The following is a 20,869-nucleotide window of genomic DNA, read 5'->3' as shown; positions in this document are numbered from 1 at the left end:
GATACTTGAACAGAAAAGGCTCGCGCACATCCAGAAGTGCAGCCAGGTGCTGAGTCCAGGGAGACGAATATCAAAGAGAAGAAAGGACTCGCCACACTGTAGGAGCTCCCAAATATACAAACATTTATTGGAGGACTATAAAAAGGACAACGTCTCGAGCAGTGCTCGAAACGTTGTCCTGGGAGCTCCTACAGTGTGGCGAGTCCTTTCTTCTCTTTGATTGTCGTGGATACATGACAACAAACTTCCATTCATACTTCCCTGACGCGGAGTGATATGCTGTGATAAGGCTTTAGAATCGTAGCTGTGGTATACGCTCATTATATCACAGTTAGCAACAGATTGCTGGATTTCACCTTTCTGTTTTATAATATTACCGTACATATTGATTTACTTAGGCAGTCACTGTGTCAACATTTCCCCAAGGGGGTGGACTTTCTGCCTTCAAACTAACATTTATATTCATATATACTGATTGTATCATTACAATGATTCTTGAAGAGCATTCCTCTCACATAAGTATGTTTTAATGAGCATCCAAGGTCCATAAACCGTCTCTATACAGGTCCTGTAGTACTGAGGCTGCACGTTCCATCTTTGTTAATTCTATAAAGTCCTTTAGCCAGTTGTTCAAACAAAAACCTTCCAATTCATCAATATAATCCTCTTCACAGAGAGGAATGCAATATTTATAATAATATGCAGGGCATATTGTTACACCATCCTCCACAATCAAACATAAACTGTCTCAGACTCCCTCCCAAAACCTCCTCACTTCCAGCCAATTCCACAACAGCATTACAACAAATCTGACACCGGAGGGTTCATTTTATTTATTTGTATGGGGTTATGTATGTTCGGTGCAAGATCTTCATCGGGAAAATTGTATATCTAACACATTTTCATGAAGAGTTTGTACTTTGTATTATGGGGTTTCATTGTTCTAAAACGTCTCTTCCTGTCCCACAGGACCCAACCTCTCCATGGCTCAAGGCGCCGTGTCTCCGGTGCAGCCTCCTGTCTCTGGGGGCCAGGCAGGGAGGGGAGGGGCCCCTCAGGCCGGTGTAGCGGGTCTGGAGGTGCTGGCTCACAAGAGGCTGGAGCAAACCAGCACGTCACTGGAGGCTGCTCTCAAAGTGGTGGAGAACAAGCTGGCTCAGGGGAGCAGCGTGGACGGGTAAAGACCACCGGTCCTCACTCACACACACACATTCACACACTGAGCCTCCCAGGGCGTCCACAATTTACAGTAGATAACTCTGACAGTAGGTTTGTATAGAGACACTGGTGCAATTCAACAGTTGTGGGGGCAGAATGGAGATAAAGAGACACATTAGGGTTAAGAAACAATCAGAGTTGAAGCGAACCAAAACTGTCCTTATTTTAATTTATAAGTTCATTAAAGGGATAGTTCAACATTTTGGCAAATTGGCCCATTGCCTTAGTCCCTATAGTTTTAGCAGTAGGTTCGTTACCTTTAATTGTCGGTGCAAGCTATTTTTAGAACAGAACGTTATGAGACGGAGTTGTTTTAGAGGTAAATTCATGCAAAACTGTTGATGCACGTTCCCGTCTGGGAAGTTTTTCGGCAAGCAGTCTCTGCATTTACCTCCAAATCAACTCTGTCTCGTAACGTTCCGTTATTATCTCATAACGTGGTGAATGTGCAGGTCACAACTTGTCCACCAGAGCGTTTTGGAGTTGTTGGATTGTCTATTTGATGAGGGAAACCAAGAAATCCCATGAGCTCCGTAGCGTAGCTCTGAGCAGCTCGCTGCTCTGCCGCTCTAAAAATAACTTACACCGACAATTAAAGGTAACAAACCTACTCCTAAAACTATAGGGATTATGGCAATGGGCCAATTTGCCAAAAATGTTGAACTATCCCTTTAATCAGAGACTGGAACAAAAGATGCAGCATCTGTACAGCTGTGGTTCCTTTACACATAAATACATGAGGTACTGTACATAAAACAGAGGTTCTAGTGTAAATTATAGAAATAAAGTCAGTAGTTTGCAGCTGCAATTTATATGCACAAGAATACAGTCTTGTTATTCAAAAAGACAAAAACTAAATTAATTGCACCAAACATTAAAACTAATTATGATGTCATTACAATAAGATCATTAATGTTCATGTGTTACCTGTTTCCAACAATAAAGGCAAATCAAATCTTGAAATACAGTGTGGATATTAACAGGGGGCTCTTACTTCCACTGAGGTTTTATCTGTAGATACAGCATCAAACTCAGTCATTTGCTGCTTGTTGTTCAGGATCATCACTTGTCAGTTAACTGTCAATCATCCCACTGACGCTCCTCTGTCCCGCCTCCCCCTCAGCGGCAGCAGCACAGTGAAAGCCGCTGGGAACATCCTGGACGACATCAGCAACATGTTCGATGACCTCGCCGACCAGCTGGACGCCATGTTGGACTGATGCCTCGGCTTCTTCCTCCCCGAGGGGAGCGACGGACAGAAAAAGCCAGAGTCTAGCGAGCTGGGGCGGAGCCAGAGCAGGACCGACTCTGAGATCTGAGTCTGGATCACATTTGAGGATATTGGCCAGTTTTTTCAACGCGAGCACTTCGCCTTAGGACACACACCTGGGAAAACAAACAGCAGCTGTGAGATCAGCTCCCAGAAGCCTGTGTGTGTTCACTACTTTATTATCACTAAAGGGAACGAGGGTCCATTAAATTCACATTACTGCTAAATGTATAGATATGTCTATGGTGACATTGTGTGTGTGTGTAGCCAGTATATTTGTACTGAGTATATTTATACCTATATATGTTTGCTTTATAACAAAAGGACTGATCCACACTTTAAATCATCCCACATATATATAAAAAGATATATATATATAAAATGTTGCTTACTGCTGCTTCTTGTCTATTACACAGGGAAATATTGTTTATTGTATTAAAAGCAGCATATTCCATATTTATGTAAACATGTTTTTACCAAAGTCTATGCTCTTCTCCAGCAGGGTTCTGTCAGGACCACATCAGGAAACATCTGGTTTTTAAAACACTGTCACTGTCAGTGGAAACACGTTGGTCAGTTCTGACCGACGCTACGGTGGCCCTGAGGACTCAGTGCGCTGCAAACACACAAAACACAAACAACTTCTGAAAACTCAGTCTTCAATTTCACAACACAACTCATCATGTGCTGCAAATACTCACAAACAAAAACAATACACAAAGCGCTGCTAATATATGTGAAACACAATGGAAGTGTTTCCAGGGGACTCAAAAAAGTGACGCACTCAGACAGCTTGTTTACTTCCTGTTGGAAATGAGCGAAAGCCTTCTGGTCCATCACGTTTACATGTCGCCCTGGAAACTCTTCCATCATGTTGTGATTATTGTGAGTAATTGCAGTGTGTGTATGTGTGTTATCAAATTGAACCAGTAAAAAAAAAGCCATTACCCGAGGTTGTGTGTGTGAGTGTGTAGCTGCAGTGTGTTGAGTTGTCAGGTCCTTGGTGGTCAGTGAGTGTGTGGAGCTCAGGCCCCCACAGCTCACCTCAGGGTGCTATGAAGTGAAGTTACTGTAACTCTGCTGTTTCCAAAGACGCTTGTACAGTGGGACCTGTTCAGGTGACTGAACGCTGTAAGATACGTTGTGTTTCTGTAGAGCAGAGTTGTGTGTTTGTTGCAGGTTGCAGATTAGAGAAACTGTATGAACTGCATTAAAGAAAAGTATTCATTTCTCAATTTATATTTAAATGTCTCTGTTCTACTTTAAATTTGATAATTGAATATCAAAATGGAATTACAAAAATATATTTTTAAACTTTATTTTAACATTTACAGTTTCTATTTAATGATTACCTTCATTTAAAGTGTACAAACATTTTTTTAGTTGAAATATTCAGCAACATGGATTTTACATGCAGACTATTTCCTTCTATAAGTTCTGAGGAGGCCTCATCGTTCTGACCAATTAGAGGAGTCAATTAAACTCTTCACAACATGTGTTTAGTAGTTTATAAAGTGTGAAACTTTGGAGTTGTTTCTATTGAATATAAAATGTTTTAAATGTAAGGAGTGGTGGAATGGTGACTGTAAATGTTAACTACTAAATCATCTTCAGATGGAACAATAGAGAGAAAATAGAAATGTCTAATGTCTAATCGGCACATGTAATTATCCTTTTGTTACTGTTATTTGTAATTATCGTTATGTAATTTTGTCATTCAGAGTTTTATATTGCTTCATTTATAAATAATTCTGACACACTCCAAAAATGGGCGGGGCTTGTCTCACAGAGCGGCAGTAAACGTGAAGTGAACAGGAGCGGCTCTGTGGGATGAGACACTCAGGACGTCCACAGTTTGCTTCATTTAAACCAGATGTCTCTGAAACAGATTCCATCGACTGTATCCCTCTCTTCTTCAAGCACCTTCCAGAGTATTTACTACACAAAGTGATGGCAAGATGCTTTTATTGTGAACTCCTAACTCCACTTCCTGTGTGGTTGAACGCTTGTTTGTGAGCCGTCGTCTTTCAGTGAAGCCAGTAAAGAAAAGCCATCACCTGAAGCCGTCTTCAACACGCGCCATCTTGACTCCTTTGCACTCCCTGATTTGTTTTTTTTTCTTTTTGTACTGTAACTGAATCAAGGAGTTGTTGTTATTGTGTCTTCAAGGTTTTTTGTTCAAGAAGTTTTAGCACAGTTTGTTCCTGTGTTCAGTTTTAATGGATGTCTGTTACTTTTATTAACATTTCCAATGAATTCTGTATCATCCTGGAAGTCATTAAAAGGAGGATTTGTACTGAGGGAGTGTCGTTCATTCAGTGGTGAAATGTGAGTGCAAGGTTTTTGGTCTCATTTGCTTTCTGTAGAATTTAGGTGAAAATGTGAGCGAGTTACATTTTTTTCCATCTTTTCTGCATAAACATGTCTCAAAACAACCAGACCTGTGATCTATAGAAGTTCTTATATTATTCATAATGTTTCCATTTACTCTCAAACCAGAGAAATCATTATATTCCTGTTGTATACAGTGTTGGAAATAATATAGAAGCCAGCAGTCCTGTATGGTGAGCAGAGGCCGTGGTGGCTGAGTGCATTACAGTACTCATTGTTTACCTGCTGATTCCAGGTCAGTCTAAAGCTCTCTGTGAGTGCTACTTGGCTCTTGGACAACTCTTCTGAGGTTTCTTTGGACCAGGAGCAGCCGGTCGTGGCCGTTTCATGGTGGAAATATGTCCTTTTCTTTTCACTTCTGGCCCCAACGGTGCATTCAGGGGTTCAGAAACATGTATGTAACCAACAGTGTCGGTACAGTATGTGATATGTCCCATCATGAGATGCTTCCCGTGTGAGACCTTGGTGATGACAAACCTTTTTATATCATCAATCAGGACTGAAGCAGCTGATGTTAATGAGCTCTGATAGGAGACAGAAGGACTTTCTAAACTGACAGATTCCAGCTGCTTTCTTGTCTTTCATTCCTTTCTCCTCCTTTTCTTCATGTGGTCAGTACCTATTCCCTGTGTCATGTCACTTTATTACACAGAACTTCATTTATGGACATACTGTATATGTTTGGATTTGTGTGAATTATTGTTCAATACTTATTTTCCCCAGGTGGGACCTGCATGGGTCCAGCAAATTCCACAGATGCTGGACTGGACTCTGATCTGGGGACGTTAGAGGCCAAGTCAACATGTTGAACTTGTCTTTGTTTTCTTTAAACCACAACCTGAAACAGTTCTGCAGTGACAGAGAACGTGGACCTGCTGGTCTGGACTTCGGTCCTCTGACCCTCTTCCAGTTTCACAGTTCGGTCTTTATCAAAGTCTCAGAATTCAGAAAGGTCAAAGCATCAGTCCAGATCAGATTTCCTCTTAAATCATTTATTCATGTATGTACAAATCGAACAAGAGAAACATGAAAAAATAATTTCACTGAATCATATATGATGTCAGAAACCCTGCTGGCTGTTTCCACGGTTTCATGACTCTACAACTACACAGTGGCCTCAGCCATCGTAAGACTTGAACGCCGCGACGGTGCTGGAGCAGGTTGTCGTGGTTACTGTGGCAGCGAGGCTTCAGCAGATGTTCAGCTCTGTCCCTTCAGACAGTGAGTAAAGAAAACTTTCATTCTAGTTTCTGATTGCAGACCTGGAAGTCTGGCCTTCATTTAAACTGTAGATTCACAATCTTGACTCAAATCTGCCAATAATTTATTTTCCCTACAGCCCCGGTGTCCCTGACCCGGTCTCTCCACCCGAGGAGCTGCACGTCTCCGTCTCTCTCAAACATTCTTCATATATTAACATTCATTCCTGTGTGTGACACTGACATTTCAAAAGTGGCAAAAACCCTAAATTAAAACAATAAAATCATCAAATAATACTGTTGAAGACGGGACTTTAAAATGTTCTGAACGAACAGAGTGAGTCTTTTATGGTCAAAAACCAAATCCAGAGACCAGAGACTGATTATGTCTCTGGGTTCTCCACCAGAGGGTGGGGCAGACGGAGCTGAGTGGTGATGATGATGATGACGACGATGGTGGTGTGGTGGTGTTTACAAGTTGCTGAACAGTTCGTTCCTCTTGCTCCAGTCCATGGGCGGGGCTTTCTTGGCGGCTCGGTTCTGACGGGCTTTTTCTCTGGCCTGAGCCAGAGACAGCCCCAGACCCAGGCCCCCCTCTGGAGCCCTGTCAGCCTGCACACACACACACACACACAAAATACACAGATGGTTTAGTGTGTTATTCTGACACTGACCCAGGACCAGTCTGTACACATCTATCACCTGATTTTCTCTGGTGGAAATCTGACCTCAGGAACTTCCAGGATTTAGACATGAACAGTGTTTCAGTAAACCTTATAATAAACTGTCCACAACATTCAAACTGCTCTTCATGTTTTTATTTCATAGGTTTATAATCCATAGTCGACAAACACGACTCTACAATCAGCCTGGGAATCATGTCTGAACTCTTCCATCTTATATTCTACATTAAAACTAAAGCAGGCTGGAGAAACAATCCAGAATATTAGAAATTAAAGTCATAATTTCATCAGTTATATCTTAGCGACAATATCTCTAACATAATAAGACAATTATAACTAGAGAATGCATTTCCTGAAGGAAATACGGGTGGATGCTGAAAGCTGGAAGCTGAACGAGCTGAATAAATTGTTGAAACAATATCTGAGTAAAAGTAAAACATGTAAGAGGGAGGCTGTATTAAATGGTTGGAAATTACTTGAACTGTTGAAGATTAGTATGAAGAAATTGAAGTCTACTCAAATATATTTAAAACTGAAACCACAGATGATGTTCCTCACAGTAGCTCTTTGTTCCATTATAGACAACAGAGCTTTTGTGGAACTTGGAAGAAATTAATATTATAGTAGAAAGAAAAACTAAAGACCGAATATGGAACAAAATAGAAACAAAAATCAAAAACAAGGGTAGAGTTAGAGTGTGTGTGTGTGTGTGTGTGTGGGTGTGTGCTGTACCTCTGGAGGGCCGGAGCTGGTGTTGGCTGTTGGCAGGGAGGAGTCGGAGGCGCTGGAGGCAGACGAGCTCACGGAGCCTTTACTCTTCATCACTGCAGGTGTCTGTTCAAACACACACACACACACACACACACACACAGTATAAGACTGACTGACTGACTGACTGACTGACTGTCATTTAAAGCCTCATGGCAGCTGTAAGATATAGACGGTAAGAACTGATTTAGTAATAAGATAACTCAGTATTTGAAAAATGTGTTATAGAGTCTGCCAGTACACCTGGAACTCTGTTAGCGCTTTTAGCATTTTTGGTTCTCTCGTCTAAAAGTCAGTATGTTTTTTGAATGGGATTTTGGTAAAACACCTCAAATTAGGTACAGTATGTGGTTAACAAAAGCTTAAGAATTTCAGGTTTTGTTCTAGGACATAAAACACGTCAGTAAATACCCTACTTGTGAATGTTGAAGCTTTTACGTGTGGTAAAAAAGGCGATTGCTAACAAGTTGCTCAATACGACGACAAACATGAAACGTCATCACCCCCAACAGGCCAGAGTGTTCTTATGGATGTTATTTTATGTTATTTATGGCTCTTCAACAAGTAAAAACAGTCCCATTTCCCCATTAGACAATGTTTTTAAAATAAAGCAGCTGAAATCAGTGGAAAGCTGAGTGGTGGTGACGTGTAGTAGTCCGTTAAAGCCTAACGTTAGCTTTTTTACTTCTAGCCATCGTAGTTAAGCTTCAGATACAGTATTAAATGTATTCATATGTGAAGATTATCTCACTGAACTAAACTTGTAAGTATCATACACTTGTGTTAGACACAGAGCTGATTTTCTGACATCATCCAAAACGCAATGCAAAAATCCCATTCACTTTCTTTCTTTACTACTCATTTTTAAATTCATTATACTGTGTCACAACACATCATCATCACGGCAGATGTGACTCATAGAGATGAAGCTTAGTGAACCTGAACAGTCTGACACACTAAAGCTTCTCACACAGCTCCACAGTGGAGAAGCTGAACTCAAAGAGAAACGTGTTGCTGTGATCCAGCAGGAGGCAGCAGAGCCTCACACACTCTGCTCTGTTATTAACACTGCCACTCAGCCTCAGCAGTGTGTGTGAGTGTGTGTAAAAAAAAACACATGTAGCCAGTTCTCTGGTTCTCCCTCTGTGTGTGTGTGTGTGTTCTTGTACATGCTACGTTGTGAGGACCGGAACGAGTTTTTAACCAACAGAGTGAGGACATTTTTGGGAAGTGAGGACATTTTGGCCGGTGCTCACTTTTTCCAAGGGCTGTTTGAGGGTTAAGACTTGGGTTAAGATGTTAGGTTATAATTAGGTTTAAATTAGGTTTAGAATAATGGTTAAGTTTAGACATTTGTTTTGGGTGGTTAAGGTTAGGGTAGGGGGCTAGGGAATACATTATGTCAATGACATGTCCTCACAAAGATAGATTTACAAGGATGTGTGTGTGTCTGTGTGAATAAACTTCACCAGCAGCTACTTCTAAACACAGACTCACTCTCTAACCCCAAAAAGCCCAGTGGCCGTTTCTACAGGCCGTCAACAACACAACAACAGCAACTGCATGACAACTAAACTTAACACACACTACACACTCCTCCTCTAGCAGCTTTTATTTCTGTTTGATGTGTGTGTGTGTGTGTGGCTCAGACAGACTCCACCTTCACATGTGACTGAAACATCCAGGTCATGTGACTTGAGGCAAACAGCAGCAGCACTACACACTACACTACACACACACACACACACACACACACACACACACACACACACACACACACACTGACAAGATGGGAAAAGGAGATTGGCCCCTCTGGTGACATTGTGGTTGACCCTTTACCATGGCGACCAGAGCTCAGCACTGTGTGTTTTCCTCTCTCTCTCCTGGAGGATCATGGGATTGAAGTGGCTTTAACTCTCAGGGCGAGTCGGGGATTATGCAAATGAGAAACTAACGAGCGGTTCACACACTCTGCTGCTGCAGGAACAATCACTCATTCAGCTGATATTATGTAACACACACACACATACACACACATACACACTCTGAGCACCTCTGACCTCCTGTGTGAGTGTGTGTGTGTGTGTGTGGAGAGGGGGAGTTGCTTCTCCTTGTTTACTTATGATTTGATAAAGTGACTGTAGCTGTGGAGCGCCGCGGCAACTCTGTTCATTAAAGGGACATTCCACCGATTTACACACCGTGACCTCCACTCAACTGGAAAATATAGATGATGTCATAATGAGTGTGTGTTACAAACTGTGGAAACTGGGTATTTGAAGCCCAGCCCAGTGTAATAGTGTAATATATGATAACAGTAATATTGTATATGGGGATATTAGGTGTCTTTAATGACACATTACAGTTTGAAATGTTTGAAATCTTTTTATTATTTTTATTATGTCAAAAATGTCGATTCAGCTTCATGTGTGAAATAAACTCATCTCAGGTAACAACAGTGAGATTCTGATGATGTGTGGGTTTCATAGTTAATATATTTTATGTTAAAGTGACTTGAGTGAAGCTGCAGCTGCAGCTGCTCTCAGCCTCCAACATGTTACCAGTCAGACTATGTCCACAATCCTAATCTGCTACCAGGAAAGTCCAGAGAGGATCAGCAGGGCTTTTCCAGGCCACTATCAGTAAGTAAGTGTGTGTGTGTGTGTGTGTGTGTGTGTGTGTGTGTGTGTGTGTGTGTGTGTGTGTGTGTGTGTGTGTGTGTGTGTGTGTAGTGGTCCTCACCTCTTCGTCCTCTGTTGGTTTGTGTGACAGTGGCTCAGGAAGCGGTCCTGCAGAGAGGAGAGAAGCTTCACTTAGTTACAGTCAGGTTTCTGATGGTTCAGTTCACTTTTTAAAGATGTGTAAATATGTCAGTGTGTGTGTGTGTGTGTGTGTGTGTGTGTGTGTGTGTGTGTGTGTGTGTGTGTGTGTGTGTGTGTGTGTGTGTGTGTGTGTGTGTGTTACCAGTGAGGTGCTCCTCGGTGGGCACAACGTTGCATCTCTTGAAGAAGTCGTCAGTCTCAGCGTCCACCACCAGCAGGCTGGTCTGGTCTCCTCCTGACTTGATGTTCGCAACCACATCCGAGTGCTGCAGCCCAACCACTGACACTCCATTCACCTGAGGAGGAGGAGGAGGAGGAAGAGGAGGAGGAGGAGAGGAGAGGAGAGGAGAGGAGAGGAGAGGAGAGGAGAGGAGAGGAGAGGAGAGGAGAGGAGAAGATGAGATGAGATGATGAGAGGATAGGAGACAAGAGGAGGAGAGGAGATGAGATGAGATGAGATGATGAGAGGATAGGAGACAAGAGGATGAGATGAGAGGAGACAAGACGAGAGGATGAGAGGAGACAAGAGGAGAAGATGAGAAGAGGAAAGGAGAGGAGAGGAGAGGATGAGAGGAAGTCTGTAACCTTCTCCACCTGCATAGTTTTCTCACAGTGTGACACCTTCATCAGTGCAGCTCTACCTCAGAGCTCTGTCCTGTCAGTCAATCAATCAATCAATCAATCAATTTGTTTATTTGGGCATGTCAATTTAAATCATCATCATCACACTTCATCTTAGTTCAAACAATACAATACACATGGCCGAAAGGGAAAGCGGGAGAAGCAAAAGTTTATCTAGTCCCGCCCCCATTACCCACAGAATAAAAATCTTTATCATAATCTTTTATTTTATTTTATTTTCTTCTTTTTGCTTTTTTTTTACATTTTGATATAACATTCTTTTACTTATGACATTTTGATATAACATGTTACAGTCAGACTGCAGCTGTGGAACTCTCTTGGTGTTGCAAAAAAATAAAAAGCCTAAAGACATTTACACTGAGCCTCCTGTGCGTCACACTAGAGGTGGACTGATAGTGGATCTGCTGCTGTAGGGGACTGTGGACTTGGTGGAGGGAGCTCAGCCGTCGGCCGCTATCAGACACCATCTCAACACATGCTGCACACTCAGCTGTGGCCATCCGACTGCCGGCTGCCGGCCACAGTTGCTGCTGCAGCAGCAGCTGCAGCCTGGAGGTGGAATACCTCCAACGCAACACGCCCACATCAGGATCACCACACCCAGCAGCACGTCAGCATGGACCTGGTCTAACCGGAGCCTCCGACGCTGCTGCTGGGAACCAGGGCTTCAACAAGCCAGCAGCTCCAGTCTGACCTGAATACTGATTCATGTCTGGAGATCAAACAAACAAACCCAGTTTCCCCTCAGTGTGAACGACTGTACGGCAGGTGAAGACTTAACACAGGTGACGTCAGGCTGTGAGGCAGCATAGTGATCTATATACGACACTTGATAGCAGTTATTCCACATAATGGATGTGTTGTTCTGTTTCTATAATGAGGTCATCACAGTGACAGGTGATGATGGATCTTCATTTACCTGCATCGAGTACAGCAGGTTGAGTTCAAATTCAGCTCATCATCGTCATTATTGTTTATACAGTGGCATACAAAAGTTTGGTCACCCCTGGTCAAAACCTCTGTTAATGTGAACAGTTCATCAAGTGGAAGATGAAATGATCTCCAAAAGACATAAAGTTATTAATGAAACACTCTTTTGCAATATTTTAATCATTATCAGTGAATTATTTTAGTTTTCTACGGTTTTAGAGTGAAAAAGGGAAACAAAGCAGCAGCCTGCAAAAGAATGAAACCCAGGAGACTTGAGCGCTCAGATAACTTTGACCAAGGTATCAGACAAGATATTTACTATTTACACTGTGATGGTTTCCAAAGGGGGGGCTACTAGCTACTAACTATGCAGGGTGGTCAAACCTTTATTGCAGGCCCTTTTCCTTTTCTGTCAGTTTGAAAATGTAAAAGATGAAAAAAAAAGAAAGATATTATTTAAAATATAAAGGTAATGTGTCATCTGTCACTTTATGTCTTTTGGAGATCATTTCAGCTTCCACTTGCTGAACTGTTCACATTAACAGAGGTTTTGACCAGGGGTGACCAACCTTTTGCATGACACTGTTACATATTTTTGTTATTTCTTTGATTTCTCAAAGCTCCAACAAATGCCTCTCATGTAACAGAGCATACAGCAGATGTTGTCAACAAGCTTCATCTACCTGAACATCTGGACACGGTACATTCATTCTACACACAGTTTGGGTAAAGTGGTGCTCAGGAAAACGATGTTCCACGGCCGAAGCACCGAGTACATCGTCTTTATCAGAACTAAAAATTTAATTTTGGCAACGATATAAAACCTGAGTCTGAAACTTAAGTCCTGAAAATGCACAGCTGCTTTGTGTGTGCCTCCCTGAGAAGATCCAGAGACACAGAGACTGAGCTCTCGTGATGTGTGGAAGATAAGACCAGACTAATGGACAGAGCGATGGCGGGAGGAGTGATGGTGTCGGTGATGAAGACGCTGGGTAACACACACACACACACACACACACACAGAGCTGGAGCTAATCCAGCCTCCTGAGATAAAGCGAGTGAGGAATTCCAGTGGGAGGACGAGCGGTGACGGTGGACAGGTGGTACGGCCTGGTGCTGCAGGACTCCATCACATTCTCTGCATTCTGAACTCCACCTCCACCCTGTTCTGATGCACACACTCTACATGAGCTCATGCTATTACTTTATCAACCCCCCCCCCCCGCTGTAATTCAGCCACAGACACAGTAAGTAGATTAACTCTGACCTCAACCCCCCAAAACACACACAAACACACACACACACAGAATATCACACTATCACACAAACAAGGGCCGATGAATGAACTAGGGATGTCGTGATTACTTGTTTTCACAATTAATCGCGGTATTAATTAATTAATCGTAAAGGTTCCCAAATACCGTCACTTTCCAAAAAAAGATTATATAGGAACCATAACAGATGTGCGCCAAAATAAAGGTACATGCACAGATACTGGTCCATTTACCTAATTTAAATACTTAGTAATGTAATTATATTTTGACTATATTTGATTTTACACATTCATCATAGTGTTGTGAAATTAATTAATGCACAAATAATCGTGATAATCGTAATATCGCGATTATAATAATCGGACCCAGAAAATCTATAATGGTGACATCCCTAGTATGAACACATCTGCATCTACATGTAGTAATCTCACACATACGTCACAGTTGTACACACAGACACAGACACACACTCACTCCGCCTCCTAAAACTAGCAGGGATTTAAACTTCCTGCTTACTCACTGGTGTAATAGGATTACAGCTGATACAGCAACAAACTGAGTAAAACACACACAAACACACACACAAGCAGCAGTGTGTAGTGTGTGTGTAAGTGTAGTGTGTGTGTGTGTGTGTGTACCTGGACGATCTTGTCCTGTGGTCTGAGACCGGCTCTGTGTGCTGGAGAGTCCTCGTCCACGGCTCTGATGAACTGGCCCGGTTTGGTCTTCTCACTGTGCAGGTTGAAGCCGTAGCCGCTGGCTCCCTTCTTCAGGTGGCAGAGACGAGGCCGCAGCCCGCTGCTCTCATCCTACACACACACACACACACACACAGACAGGAGAACGTCAGTGTGACAGCTCATTTAAAAGGTGTAAACAGTTTTAATTCCCTGGCAGTCGTAACACAGCTTCAGCTTGACCTCAATGTGTTTCCTTAGAAAAAAGGAAGGAGTTCCACCGCAGGCTGTCTGATGAAGCCTGAAGAAAAATAAATCAGTGTTTATATGACCCCTTTGTGTGCGGTGGAACTCCATCCTTTTTTTGGACTTTATTCCTGACACCACCGGCACCATTGTGAGGTTCTGTTCTGTGCTGTGCAAGACAATCTCCTCCTTCTCAGTGTTTCCTTAGAATTTGTAAATTTTAAAGCAGAAGTAAGCGATCCGGTCGTTTTGGCTAATGCTGCATTCGAGGCAGGCTTTTGAAACCGTAAATTACAGCTTCAAGTCACGACTTACGACTTTGTAGCGTTCCAGGCAACCCACTCATGTTTTTCCGACCTGTTTTACCTGTGAAAGTCATTATAACGGCCACTCGTAACTTCCGAGCCGTGAACTCGCACCAGATCGAACTGGTACGACTTCACAGGTCGAAAAAAACACGAGTTACGGGGTGCCTTGAACGCACCATAACGTCTTGTCAGCCGATGGAGTTGGCAGCCCCCGCCCTCGTCATGGATCTATTGGTCCTCGTCCCTACGTCACCACATTCACGCGCATCCCTTGGCTGCACACACAGCCCTTCATGCCGTTCTCTCTCCTCATTGGATAAAAATTGTAGGATACGAGAAAAGTTTTCTCCTCGGCTCAGAGCAGAGCAGAGTGACTGAGAGATCTCAGTCCAATCCAAACACTCTATGTAAGTGATTGCCGTCGGAAGATATAACTATTTAAGACTTATATTAACACAAAAATATCGCTTACTTCTGCTTTAATGATCCACTTAGTCCATTTTTTATGGAGAACGAGCTCAAAAAAACATAATGTACATAATATTATCTCTTGTGATTTGGATACTTGATTCAAGCCATTTCTGACATATTTTAAAGGGATAGTTCAGCTTTTTTGAAGTAGGGTTGTATGAAGTACAAATGGGCAAACTGATCCAGTAACGAGTTGGTTAGTTCAAGATGAACTAACTTTTTTTCCGACCAGCTGGTGCGTTGTATATTTTTACTTTTTAATTATCGTACTGTTGAACTGGTGTATTATTTTGAGACAGGACTTCCAGTAGGCGGCGAAAATACACTGATTAATGGTCCCTCATTGACAACAGTGTGTCAGTGTCTTGCAGCGCCATGCACTGGTGTTTCTCAGTGGGGGAGAGCAGAGACCTTTCTACTGCATCTAGTGTAGCACAACCCCACTTAAAAAAACTGAACTATGCCTTTAAGACAAAAAAAAAACTGAATCTATTACCAACTTAAAAATGATGAGCTATTACACAACACATCATAAGTGTTGATTATAATTAAAATGAAAAAAGAATACTTGGACTTAACTACCTCATACTATTTTACTTTTGATAACTTTATTTTAGATAAGATAAGATAAGCTTTATTTGTCACATACGTACACACATGCGCAGTGTAATGTGGTATTGTGCCTGCTTCACGAATTGATAATATAAAAGACACAATGGCAGATAAAAGAATGGATCAATATTAGGGAATAAAAAATTCTGATAACCGATATATGGGCCTGTCAAATTTTCTACATAATTAAAAAAAAAAAAGAAGAAGCTGTTTTTTATCCTTTTACATACATGTATAGTACAAAGATATAAATTGAAAGCAGAACATTTTTACATACAAACTGTGTGGGGGGAGAAGCATATGAACAATTCTGACATTACATCACAAGCCCCTTTAATATTTAGTTTTTAAGTACAAAATTATGTGCAAAACAGCAGTAAAGTGTATTCCCTGAACTTTACTAGTGATCATCATATCATCCAACTATTTTCCACCTTACGATTATTCTCTAATAGCTATAATCGGCCGATTAATGAGTCTAATACTGAATGAATGGGACATTTCATAATAAAAACAGCTTGATAAAGAGCAAACAGCTGATCTCTCCCTCTCTGCCGGTGGTTCAATGGTTCCTGTATTGAAAGTGAATCACAGGAGGACAAACAGCAGCAGCTCAGTGACTGTGATTAAACAGCAGTCTGAGCCGTGGTCACTCATTTACTACTCAGTGCACTTTAACTTTCTCCACTGCAGCTGCTTTACGTCAATCAGAGATCCCACATCAATACAATCGCTACATGGTATGTACTGTACGTCAGCTCACTTCCCTGTTTACATACTGTATACACGGATTCATTATGAGCTCAAAAACATAATGGCAGGTGCAGGTCAGATCTGCTGCTCTGACGTCAGCAGCTCCGTCTTAATTGCAGGACTCCTACAAATGATTACGGGCTCCTATTACAAATCAGCCCGGCTCTATAAAGTGTTGTCATTTTCCAGTCCGTCACTGGCGACAGTTTTCCAGGTTGGTGCAGCTGCCGGCTGTCTGTTAAACATCAACAGTGGTGATGAATAAGTGTCTCTGATAATCCTGTCCTTACCTACGGTGCAGCCTCAGGATGTGACGCCACAGGACTGGAAAATTATTTCCACCAAGAAAACAAAACCCTTAACTACTACAACTAAAGTGTAAGGTCATCTACTAATTATTCCTATTTATCTATTTTTAACTGCAAATGATGGAATGGAAAGTTCCATTTTGGACGACTTTCTTATTCATATGATAAAATAGGAATGAACAATCCTTTTTAAAGTATCAAACATCTGAATCACATTACACTCTTTAACTCTGCACCTGCACCTGCACTGTGTATACTTCCAAATTCCATAATATTAATATATCAAATATGCAAATATGTTTATTTTGATTATATTATTTTATTTAATTTATAAGTATTTTTATCGACCTATATCTTTTCAATACTCTTATGTATATCCTGGGTGAGGGATCCCTCCTCTGTTCCTCACCCTGAGGTTTCTCCAATTTGTCCCTGTTAAAAGGGTTTTCCATGGAGTTTCTCCTCAGTGGATGTGAGGGTCTAAGGGCAGAGGATGTTGTTATGATGCCATGTGAGACAAACTGTTTGTAAAAACAGGTTATACAAATAAAATTGCCTTGCCTTGCCTATTGGCAGCTCTGCGACAGAAGAATTTCCCCTCAGGGATCAATAAAATAATTCTGACTGCTGGCCACGTGTGTCACAATAAATCAGTTGCAATTTAATATACTATGACATCATTTTAAAAATCTAATTTCAGGAAAACTGTTGAAAAACTGGATCAAATATCAAAATATTTAATCAGAAGAGAAACTTCTGCCTTTATTTCTGCATTTATCACAGTGACAACCATCCAACATCACAGCAATTTTCACAGCAAAGAATTTCTCTGTGTCATTAAAAATGAAATATAAAAGACAAGTTCCCAGTTTAGTTTCTTTCAGTGTTTTTCAGTTGACTATTTGAAAGGGGAGAGTGTGACCCTGGATGTGTTTGACAGCTGTGTTTTACAAATGACCCTTTAACACATCAGTTACTGACTTCACTGCATGTGGCTGACAAAGTTATGTTTCAATTTACCTTCTTTTTATTCACTATTATTCTCAATATACCTAAAAAATCTAATTTCAAACTAACTCTCTGATTGGAAGTTGTTCTCTTTTATTCCTGCACTAACTCTCCTTCACATCCATGTGAGACAGCAGCCTCCTACCTGTTTTACAGCTCCAGTGCATGAGGCAGTGACAGACCTCCACCCATCAGCTGATAAACCCTCAGCTATCTGTGCACCATCCTCAGCTATCAGGAGCTCACCTGTCAATCATTCTCTGCCTAGTGTCCATTTAACACCCACAACTGCATCCTCAGCATTCACACCGACTCTCTGCCCCCCACACACACACACACACCGACACACACACACTGGTGCAGCAGTTAATATGAAATCAGAGTGGTTGATGATTGCTGGAAGATCCTGGGCGAGGTGAAACTCTGAGATGAGCTGATTGTAGGTTTGAACCTTTGGATGGAATCGCACATTTATGGCAAAGTCGAGGCGATCAGAGGCTGTTAATGAAGATGATAAGGATGAAGTAACAGGTGAGGAGCAAAGTGCAGGAATGCTGCACTGTACTGTCACCTCAGGCACAAGCACAGGTGTGTTCAGGCTCCGTGATAAGGAGATGGAACAGTCCTCCCACCTGTTGATGAAATGTGATGAGTGATCAGCTGACTCTGCAGTTACCCTCAGCATCTTTCCCATCGTTGCTTTGCAGTTTTGTTCCTCTCAGCCCTGCCATCCACCTCAAACACATGTTTTCCACATGTTTTCCTCCCAAACAGCAGAGTGGATATTAGATTTACATTTACTACGTGACCTGAAACATCTTTACATGAATTCTACGGCTGGTCACTGTCTGCTGGATGCAACTCAACGGAAAGGCCTGCAACAATCATGGAGGATGGCTGTTACCATGGTTTTTTGAACAAGACACATCTGACCTGCAGGTCAATTAGTGCAGAACTTGGAGATTCGATAACGTTAAACTACATCAACGAAGCTTAGTGAAAGTTCAGTCAGGAAGACTCTCTCTTTAGAAGGGATAGTTCAACATTTTGGCAAATTGGCCCATTGCCATAATCCCTATAGTTTTAGCAGTAGGTTCGTTACCTTTAATTGTCGGTGCAAGCTATTTTCAGAACGGCGGAGCAGAGCCGCGAGCTGCTCAGAGCTACGCTACGGAGGCTAATGGGATTTCTTGGTTTCAAATGCAGAGACTGCTTGCTGAAAAACTGCCCCCGACAGGAAATTATAGGGATTATGGCAATGGGCCAATTTGCCAAAATGTTGAACTATCCCTTTAAACATGTCCACTGAGTCACCAATCAGTTTTCACGCTATCTTTACGCTCCACCTCTCCATCATCTGTTGCATCCAATCACAACGTGCCACCTTCTCTCATTCACCAATCGGTTGTTAAAGCAGAAGTGAGTGATATATTTTTGTGTTAATATAAGTCTTAAATAGTTATATCTTCCGACAGCAATCACTTACATAGAGTGTTTGGTCTGAAACACTGGTCTCTCAGTCCCTCTGCTCTGCTCTGAGTCGAGGAGAAAACATTTATCGTATCCTACAGTTTTTATCCAATGAGGAGAGAGAACGGCATGCAGGGCTGTGAGTGCAGCCAAGGAACGCCGTGAATGTGGCGACGTAGGGACGAGGACTGTTATGGTGCGTTCAAGGAAACTCGTTTTTTCCGACCTGTGAAGTCGTACCAGTTCGATCTGGTACATAGACTGTACAAAAAGACGTACTGGTACGAGTTCACCGGTCGGAAGTTACGAGTGGCCGTTATAGTGACTTTCACCGGTAAAACAGGTCGGAAAAACACGAGTGGGTTGCCTGGAACGCTACAAAGTCGTAAGTTGTGACTTGAAGCTGTAATTTATGATTTCAAAAGCCTGCCTGGAACGCAGCATTAGCGAAAACGACCGGACCACTCACTTCTGCTTTAAGCTGTCAAATTGAAAAGTTTTTTCTCTCTCTGCTGTTATCCAGCAGCAGCCCACCTCCACCTCTTCACCACTTTCATCAAGATACAGACCATCTTCATCTGAACCTTCAACCAGCAGACTTTATTTCTTTGTAACAATGCTTCTTGGCAACAAATCTTATCCTGTTAGGAAGCCTGTTTATTTCCCTTTTAAACATTTGTAAGGAACATTAATTTGGTACACTTTTTGTGAGAAGTTCAGTTTTCTGTGTAGAGAAGCTACAGGACTTGACTGGACCATGTAGTGATTGACAGCACTTTCCCCACACTGGTTCCTTCCTTCAGTCATCCAGGTGGAGCTCCTGGACCAGGTAGTGGCGATGTGGATTTCTCACCCTCAATCAGAGCCAGAACAGGTGTCCTCCACCTTTTAATAACTTTACAACAGAATGATTTAGTCTAAAGACAGATGATTCAGATGTTGCCTTTCAACAATAAAGAAAAATGCACATCCGATCCTTCCCTTTTTAAATGATAGACTTCAACAAAATCGTAAGGCGTGCCTGTGTAGAGCTTTAAGGATGAACTGATGGATTAAAGGTTTCCTCCCTGGCTTTCATTTCATTTCATAACACAGGATGTGTGGATGAGTGAAGCTGCAGTGGAGCTGAGAGGAACCGGCATGTCAGGTGAACCAGCACCTTCTAATCCATTTACTGCACCACAGGGAGCAGAGAGTCAGCCCGGGGCACAAGTAGACCGTCTCCTCTGTCTTTCACTCATACTTCATCTCCATCTTTATATGATCTGAAGGCGTCCCTCGCCACATCATCATCCTCCTGATACACTCAGGTAGGGCCTATAAAGTCTGTTTTATTTTTTCCCAAATTCTGTTTTTACCATTTACATTTTTTATTTTTTGTTTTATTTTACTACCAAAAGAGTGTGTTTTTAATGTTAAAGACTAGGGGTGGGTATTGCCAAGGACCTCACGATACGATACGCATCACGATACTTGAGTCACGATACGATACGATATTGCGATATCCAAATTTTGCGATATATTGTGATATTCTACGATATTCTACATAGTTCACTGAAAAATGTAAAAGGCATTATGCATCTTAAAATCCGAGTTGTATGTACATCAGATGATAGTGATAATTTATGGGACAAACTGAGTCAAAACAATGTAATTCAAATTATCCATGCCATTTTATACAAGTGCAAGTTACAACAACATATTTGCGTGTACAACACACTGTCTGAGGTAGCAGGACAGTGACACCTCGCGGAGCAGAGGTGCGGAAGTCGTACGGGATTTACATCTGAAACATGATTTATTATTTGGAAAAAAAAAA

General features: G+C 41.9%; 2 protein-coding genes across 2 annotated transcripts in view; one reads left to right on the top strand and one right to left on the bottom strand.

The window, feature by feature from the left end:
* LOC311003029 (caskin-2-like) overlaps positions 1-2,681 on the top strand; it is a 56,464-nt gene extending 53,783 nt beyond the window's left edge. The window contains exons 20-21 of the mRNA XM_083994693.1: positions 970-1,177; positions 2,342-2,681. Of these exons, the coding sequence (XP_083850819.1) occupies positions 970-1,177; positions 2,342-2,438 (305 nt within the window). The 3' untranslated portion in view covers positions 2,439-2,681. The remainder of the gene's footprint in view (positions 1-969; positions 1,178-2,341) is intronic.
* A 3,174-nt stretch (positions 2,682-5,855) lies between these two features.
* The window catches only part of LOC311003030 (Na(+)/H(+) exchange regulatory cofactor NHE-RF1-like), a 28,335-nt gene continuing 13,321 nt past the window's right edge, over positions 5,856-20,869 (bottom strand). Inside the window, exons 2-6 of the mRNA XM_083994694.1 lie at positions 13,836-14,006; positions 10,494-10,647; positions 10,272-10,318; positions 7,494-7,595; positions 5,856-6,690 (exon numbers count right to left, since the gene is read on the bottom strand). Of these exons, the coding sequence (XP_083850820.1) occupies positions 6,550-6,690; positions 7,494-7,595; positions 10,272-10,318; positions 10,494-10,647; positions 13,836-14,006 (615 nt within the window). The 3' untranslated portion in view covers positions 5,856-6,549. The remainder of the gene's footprint in view (positions 6,691-7,493; positions 7,596-10,271; positions 10,319-10,493; positions 10,648-13,835; positions 14,007-20,869) is intronic.

Source organism: Trachurus trachurus (assembly GCF_905171665.1).
Source record: "Trachurus trachurus genome assembly, chromosome: 19".
NCBI lineage: Eukaryota > Metazoa > Chordata > Actinopteri > Carangiformes > Carangidae > Trachurus > Trachurus trachurus.
Note: the sequence above shows the minus strand (reverse complement) of the source record. Positions and strands in the feature narration are given on the sequence as shown.